The sequence below is a fragment of the Pistacia vera genome, unplaced genomic scaffold, assembly GCF_008641045.1.
Source record: "Pistacia vera cultivar Batoury unplaced genomic scaffold, PisVer_v2 Contig227, whole genome shotgun sequence".
NCBI classification, from domain to species: Eukaryota; Viridiplantae; Streptophyta; class Magnoliopsida; order Sapindales; family Anacardiaceae; genus Pistacia; species Pistacia vera.
Genome location: NW_022196032.1, coordinates 686,287 through 694,860, shown reverse-complemented (window position 1 = coordinate 694,860; position 8,574 = coordinate 686,287). Strand labels below are relative to the sequence as shown.

Below are 8,574 nucleotides of genomic sequence, written 5' to 3'. Positions count from 1 at the left end.
GACAGGGCAGATTTCACTTAGGCATTTCTCAAACAACTCAATGCATAAACAAACCCTAATTCAATTATCATTCTATTAGTTCTCAAACCATCCAAAATGAGAGAAAAACTCTCTTGTAGCATCACATACCCATGGCAAACCATCCAAATGAGAGAAAAACTCTCTTGTAGCATCACATACCTACATGGCAAACACACTTCCAAAAAAATTTCTCTAATTCTTCCAATTTCAACCCATCATCAAATCATCATATACTTCTCATTTCAAATATCCAACATAAGCATAATACATCATACTCATCTCAATTTCTCAATAATCACAACAATGCATATTTAAATAAATCTACTCACTCACTTGAATTCTTAAATTTTAGCTTGAGTTGGATTTTGAGTGGAATTTACTTACCTTGTGCTTGAGTAGTCTCTCCTAACTCTCTACTCTTGTTGGATTCCAATATTCTCTTAACCCTAAGCAAACTTTATAAGAACTCAATCTTTACACAAATAAATCATAGATAAAGAGTATGAATCCTTACCTTTTGATACCTAGAATCAAAGCCCTATGAAAAACCCCTTAAAAGCCCTCAAATCCTTGAGGATTGAATGAAAATTTGAGAGAAAATGGGGGAGAGTGTGGCGGTGGAATGAAGAAAATAAGGGTTTCAAACCCTTACACTTTAGTTTATAACCCTTTCCCATTATCCCTTATTCTTCTTTGAAATTCCATCTATGTCCCTTAGTCAATGACCATAATGCCCTCATTTTTAATGCATTCTCTATGAAATTCTATCTCTTTTCACTCCCCATAATTTCAACTAATTTTGAGTGAAAAGACCATTTTACCCCCTAATGAAAGTTAGGGATTTTCTCTACATTTTCTCAAATAACTTTAACAAAAATTCAACTAAGGCCAACCAACCAATATTAACAATATATACCCAAATAAAAGCAAAACAATAAACATTTAAACAATACACCATAACTTAACTATGTACCTCAGGGGCGTTACAGTGTCTCCACATTGTCTGGTTTCAAGTGGTGGTTTTCGATCTTGTACGCACTATTGTGGGCCTGGAGTGATCGAGTCACTGGGTTGCTTACCAGAATTTTGGGATTTTGGCAGAGGCTCTCTTTCTAGCGCCAAAATGTTTGATGCAAGAATTTACGAACTAGAGTGATCCGATCGACCTAATCGGATCAAACTGATGTATCGTGATTATAGATAACCGCCGTGAATAAATAATCAATGCAGTAAAGTAAATGGCAAAGAGATTTTTAAAGTTTTCGACGAGTTGAACTCTTGAGCCTACCTCCACTATTATTGTGTTTGCTGTGAGAGCTTGTAATGACAATCCTAGAATAATTTGCTAACCTCTTTCTTATCATTGGAGAGGTTTATATACAAAGTTTATACAAAGGAAAGAGCGAAAATAAGGGTACAATTAAGTTTGAAATGCACTCCGATATTCTTGCAATTGAGCACTATGATTGCGCAAAGATTGCTATTGATTTGATCTTTCCCGAGATCCGGGATTTGAAGTTATCCGTGAATTAGTTGAACAATTGTCGAAGATTGGTCACGACTAGCTTGTGCTAGGTCAAACTATAACTCAATGAGCTTATACTGGGTCGGACAATCAATAGAGTCGAGCTGGTCCTACATTGAGCTATAACCTTGCAATACTCCGAGCTTGATGAAAAAATCACACACAACAAGTATTTCCAAATCCACCTCATTTGAGGCTGAAAATGGACAATTAAGTTTCTTTAAGTAGATGGCCCAAGTCATGCATTCACTTAACTTCTGCTTCTCCAGTTGTGACTTCAAATCATTTTCCTATTAATTTGACTCCTTTTAATTGACCACTTATTCATTTCTTTTTTCCAAATCTTAAGAAACAATGGAATGCCTTGATACTAATTGCGAAAAGTGAAAATTGTTTTAAGCATTTAAAACTAGAGCTAAAGCATTGCTTCCCCACCACAATTTACTAGTAAGAGAAAAAATTTCCTTTAGAAACAAGAAATTTTAGTTTCAAATCAAGATTTTATTATAAAATTATAAACGGTATTTAATATTGACATATTTAAAAATAAACTTTTCGAAATAAATAATAATTTGGAGAGATTTGTTGTGTAGATAATAAATTTTTTATTATTTATTACCTTTTTTTTGTATTTTCAAATAATCCTTGTCGAATATATTTTTATTTTCACATTTTTGAAATACTATTTTGTAGAGGTGGACAACGGATCGGTCCCTTGCAGGCTCAGGCCTGGGCCTGTTTGGGACTAGTCCATTTGGGACTCACTCAGTCCCAGGCCCATGAGAAAAACCAGAGGACTGGTCTCATGGGCCCAAGACCGGTCCCATGGGCCTTGGATAATTTTATTTTCCCTCTTCAATTTTTTTTATATTTTAGGGGCAAAACGAAATTTTATAGGAGGTTTTTAGTATTTTTTAAGGATAAATTTTATAAATTTTTTAGATCTAGAAGATTTTTTTTTTATAAATTTTGTAAAATTTTTTTTGGCCCTCATAATTTATATTTATTTTAAAATTAACAGGAGATTTTATGTAATTTGACAGGGGACTACATTGAAAAAATACAAAAAAATTTGGGCCTAGGCTTGGCTCTAATCCTAGGCCTGGGCCTTGGAGGAGGGCCCAGTGGAGGGCCCGGGCCCTCCTCCTTAGGCCTGGTCTCATTTCGGGATCAGACCTTCTAGATCTGGTCCTCTCAAGGACCGGTCCTAGGATCGAGTTTTAGAGCTGAGTTTTTGGGTCTGATCCCAAATATACAGCTCTACTATTTTGAGACATAATATATTTTAATTATTTAAAATAAAAAAACAAATTTGTAAATAAAATTTTATATTTACTATGATAAAAGCAGAATCAGAAGAAAATCCTGAGTGAGCCTTAAAATGTCAGGAACCTACCCCACATATCACTTCAATCACTTCTTTACCCAACTCTCTTTATTCTCATGGATTGAGACTCGGAATACTAATGAAAAACTCATCTTCACAATGTGTTCTTCCTTGATCTTCCTTCTCTTCCTTCTCCTGCTTTCTTCTTCTTCTTCTTCCTCCTCCCCCTCCTCCTCCATTTCTCTCCATTCAAACATCAATAATATGCTTCCACCTGATGAGGCTGATACCCTTTTCAAAATCATGGATTCCATGTCCAATGACTTCACCTGGAGAGTTTCTTTCCCCAACCCTTGTCAACCTTCCTCTTCTTGGCCTGGAATTGAATGTAAACCAGGCAAAGATGGTTTCCTCCATGTCTCCAAGCTTCATTTTGGCTCCAAACCAAACCCATCTTGCAAGTACACTGCCACTTTCCCTTCTCAAATCTTTTCTCTTCCTTATCTTCAATCTCTCTTCTTCTTCAATTGTTTCACTCACACTCAAACCACCCTCTCTTTTTCACAAAACTCCAACTCTTCACTTCAACAACTCAGCCTCAGATCAAACCCTTCACTTGTTGGTCCAATCCCACCTCAACTTTCTTCTTTCAAGACCTTACAAATCCTTACATTATCACAAAACCGCCTAATTGGCTCAATCCCTGTTAAAATTTTCAGCTTGGATTCTTTGTTACACCTTGACTTGAGCTATAATTTGGTGACAGGTACTATACCAGTCCAAGTGGGGAATCTCAAAAATCTTGTAGGGCTTGATCTCAGCTACAACTCACTTTCTGGCTCAATCCCGATCACAATTGGCCAACTGGGTATGCTTCAAAAGCTTGATTTGAGTTCAAATTTGGTTAGTGGTAGCATCCCTGACAGCATTGAGCAACTGGGTTCATTGGTTTTTTTGGCTTTGAGTAACAACAAATTGAGAGGAAGATTTCCAAAAGGTTTGGCAAAGTTACAAAGCTTGCAATATTTCATTATGGATAATAATCCCATGTTTATACCTCTGCCTATAGAGTTTGGTAAACTAGTGAAGTTACAAGAACTGAGACTTGTAAGTTCAGGGTATTCAGGTTCAATCCCACCAAGCTTTTCACAGCTTAAAAATTTAAGCTCTTTATCTCTGGAAAACAACAGATTAACAGGTGAAATTCCAGTTGGTTTTGCCACTCTCTCTCACATTTATCACTTGAATCTCAGCAGGAATTTGTTGGATGGTGTTGTTCCTTTCAATGCAACTTTCTTAAACAGATTAGGCAGAAATTTGGAGCTGACTGGAAACCCTGGTCTTTGTTTGAGTCCTACTGAGGCTTATAGTGTCAAGATTGGAATTGGGATTAGTGTTTGTGGAAGCAACAAAAATGGTTCTTTGGTTCATCCATTCAACAAATCTGAAGCAGCTCCCAGTGGTTCTGATCAACTTTCAAATTCAATATTAATTATTTCTATTGTTGCTTTGCTTGTCCTTTCTTTCTTTACATTTCATAATTAATTAATATGACTTTATCCATGTTATTTTTATGTTAGTGATTTACATATTATATTGTTGTTTTGATGGGTTTTATAGAAGAGAATTCAATTAATTATTAATTAAGGATTGAGTGCAACTATTGTTTATTTTTATTTTTTTGTAATGATCGGGCTGTCTAGACCCCTTCACGTCTACCTTAACGGTTCAACTAATACGGATAATTTAGTCTACAATTATCATTTCTTTTTCCTAAAACAAGAAAATGGAAAATCATAAAAATTTTAAAAGAAAATAACAAAAAAAAAAATCGATGTTACCATTTTCCGTTTTATTAATTATTTCATATTTATAATAAAAAAAAAACATGTTTTTATTGTATTCATTGTGAATACTATTTCTAAAAAATGATAATAAATTCATTTTTCAAATTTAAAAAACACAAAATCAAAGTATTTTTTTAATTGAGAAAAATTAAAATACAAAATTTTAACATTAACCCACATAATATAGTTTTCAATACATAATAAAGGTGAAAAGAGAATAAAAGAAGTGGGGTTTGTGAGGAGACAATAGCAAATAGTGTTTTGATGAAACAAGAGCAGCGGTCACGTGAAAAATCCTTAATAAATAATTATTTATTGTAGCTGGATCCCACATCAAAATTACTACTGAATGCATAACAACAGTATTCTAGTTAGTAAAATAAAACTGTTGTTTTTGTCCCTTTCTTTCAGTCTTTTCAATTTTCAATCATTATCAAATTTTGAATCTCAGTGAAAATTACCAAATTAATTTATAACCATCCAAGAAACTGTCCCCAAAACGAAGAGAGTAAAATCAATTCCTTTGGTGTTTGTATGAGGCAGAGTCATTTTATTTACCTGTTAATCATTTAATGAAAGATAAAAGAGTATTTTAGACGTTTGTAAATTATCTAAAAAGCCAAATTTTATTAGATAATATTATTTATTCATCTTCATGGTTATTAGTATCCTATAATATATGATACATATCTTATGATACGATTCGATATGGGTCATCAATGATACGTATCAGAGAGTATATCTTAAACTTTTCGATACGTTAATATGTATTCTACAATACAATATATATTGGTTTATATCTATAAAAATATCGATACGATTTTATTAATTTGAACCAAAAAAAATTTTAGATCGAATCTAAGTCACCCAATTCACTAAAATCCGTCCAAATTTACCCATTTCGTATAGAAAAAATGAAGAGGAAGATGTGTTCTCATTTTGCATAATAATAATAACGCAAGTAGAAATATTGATATTGATTTTAGAAATGATATAAATAGTTGAAATGAAATGATATAAATTCTTAATTTTGTGATTAATTTTAATTATATAATACCATAATTTAAAGTTAATAATATTATAAAATTGTTAATTAATCTTAGAAATGATATTAATTTTTTTAAAATTTTTAAAATTTGTATTATTTAATTATTATTATTTTTAAAAAAGTATCTTATACTAGATACTACTCGAACAAATTTCGAATCAAGTTTTTGATAAATAATATGATAGACGATATGACATTTATGTTCCAAACTGCGGATAGGGACTTTTTAAAATAAGGGTAAATTTAGGGAGGTTTACATACTTATCCCTTTCCAATCTATAACACATGATGTGTATATCACATGTTACCATCAAATCAAGTTTAGAAAACTAAATCAACATTTGTGAAAATAAAAAATAATACTAGTTTTGAGTTAAGATGGATGGGGCCAAGCAAAAGAAAAATTCAAAAAAGAAACTGAGAGAGAGAGTTGACATGATATGCTTATATAATAATATTCTAATAGAAAATTTATATTTGAGTTGCATCAAACAAACAATGTGTCACTTCTTTGCAGGCAAAGCTAGAGAAAGTTTCAGTAACTCACGTGGGAAACCAGTACTATTTCAAGTACAATTACTTCAATCTTTCCCTCCCTTTCACTTGTTTTCTCTTTCATGGAGGGAAAGTAACTGAGATTCATTCAAATTCACATTCACATTCACATTCACACTCACAAACATCAATCCATAGCAGTGTGCAAAACCAGTTAACCGGATCAAACCGGTTCATTTTTTAACCAATCCGAAAAATCGATTCAAGTAAAAATCCAAATCAAAATCGAACCGATTAACTGTTTAAATCGCTTTTAAACCGAACTGAATAACTGGTTTAGAAAGCTAATTAACTGCTTTTGAACTGGTTTTAAATAAAGAGAACAAATAATATATATATATATATATGGATCGCTGGAGAAAAATTATAAAATCTGTTAATTAAATCACCGGGTCTAGTAACGCAGTTTGAACACAAACCTCAGCTACTTAATCTGGAAACTATAAATCATCAAAACCAATGATATGAACATGATCAAGGCTCGAATGAACACAAAAACCAGATCTTGATCACAAAATCACAGCTTTTGGAGCAGACCAAACACAGATCCAAAACAACGTAAACCCAGATACATAAAGCAAGATCACAAGGTAAAAGAGTGGGAACACCCCTGCCACCATGGGCGGCTAGGTCGCCGCAAGACTCCACAAACCACAGCGTACAAGCACCAATCAAACGCACAATACAAACGAATCGGCAACACGTCTTGGGATCAAGAGGGATGGCGAAGGTCCCGAGATCGCGGGCTGGATCGCGCGAACAAGCGCACGATGGGGCTGCTTTGCGACGTCTGAGGCAAGCAAATGCGATGGAGCAACAAACGGTGGTGCAAGAGGTTACTCATAGCTTGAAGAAGCTAAAGTGAAGAGTGGAGACAATGACGACGAGGAGTGAAGAAGAGACTGAAGTGAAAGGCGGACGGTGGTGCAGGTGCGGGACTACGGTTTCGAGTGCGAGTGAGGCTGCGGGACTAATAGAGTTAGGGTTTAGGATTTGAATTGTTATAATGTATAAGAGGAATATAAAATTTGGATTTGGGAATTTTATTAAAAAAAATCTGACTAACCGGTTCGGTTCTAGTTAATCGGTTGTCAAAATGAGTGAACCGATAATCGAACCGAAAAAACGGTTCAGTCAAATTTGTGAACTGAAACCAAACTGGTTTAAAAAAAAACCGCTTTTCCGTTTACTTTTGGTTCGGTTTCCAATATTTTTTTCCCACCCCTATCAATCAATGCTACAAAACAATTTCACTTGAAATCCAAATATGTTTTCTTCTTGAATTACATCACATCTTTTAAATTGGATTATATAAATATGACTATGAAACATGGATTATTTTGCAACACGCCAACTAAACTACACCATCTAAACCAATGCAGGCTCAATGATATTTGAGGCCTAAGGCAAAAATTTAAATTGTGGGTTTTATATTTAATAAAATAGTAATTTAAAAAAAATGAATTATAGATTCATTTTTTCATGTAAATAAATTTAATAGTAAAGTTAATTACATAATAAAATTATAATAAATAGATATAAAAAAGTATTGATATAAATTTTCAGTATTAAATGATAAAGAAAAATTTTATAAGAGAATATAACATGAATTTTGCTAGGAATCATGACAATGATCTAAAATCATGGGCAAAGCTATTATTTGGCCTGAGGTGGCCATGGCCACTCCAGACCAAAGAATAATTCCTTTTTTAAAGTATAAATATATATATTAAAGTAAAATATAAATAATTTTTATTTATTTGCCACCCCAGCATACTAATACCTAATAATTAAAGTTCACAATACAGTTGAGATTTGGACGATGATTTCTATGTATAAAACTTAACATGATATCAAAATCAAATGTCTAAAATTCGGATAAAAGAAAATAAAATTAAAAATTGTTGATGTGATTTTCCGCACCGGCTAGAGCACCGGGACGAAGAAACTCACCAACCTGAGCTATTTGATTGACCCTGGGAGAATCAAGCAGGATGGGTGTGTGGTTCCTTGGAACCAGCATATGGGTCCCGTTTTGCGTGCGATGAATGGCAAAGGCGATGATATGCCTCCCGATCAACGGTAGGGGAGTTGGAGTGAAGTTCCGATGTTTTTAAAGTGGTTTGATCGAAAAGAAAACAAGGACTACGTACACTGTTATGTTATTTGATTGTATGTATTTGGGGATACAATAAGATGGGTTTTCCGGTAATTGGAAAACATATCTTGGCCTACTAGACAGCCGAAGACC

The 8,574-nt window shown here is 33.5% G+C and overlaps 1 protein-coding gene across 1 annotated transcript; it reads left to right on the top strand.

Annotated features, from left to right (window-relative positions):
• Positions 1–3,032: 3,032 nt before the first annotated feature.
• Positions 3,033–4,418, top strand: LOC116130946 (receptor like protein 29-like). Its single transcript, XM_031416628.1, has one exon. The coding sequence runs from the start codon at positions 3,033–3,035 to the stop codon at positions 4,416–4,418; it is 1,386 nt and encodes a 461-aa protein (XP_031272488.1).
• The last annotated feature ends 4,156 nt before the right edge of the window (positions 4,419–8,574 follow it).

Excerpts from the sequence above, each read along its gene's own strand:
- LOC116130946 (XM_031416628.1), top strand. The coding sequence starts at position 3,033 with ATGTGTTCTTCCTTGATCTTCCTTCTCTTCCTTCTCCTGCTTTCTTCT.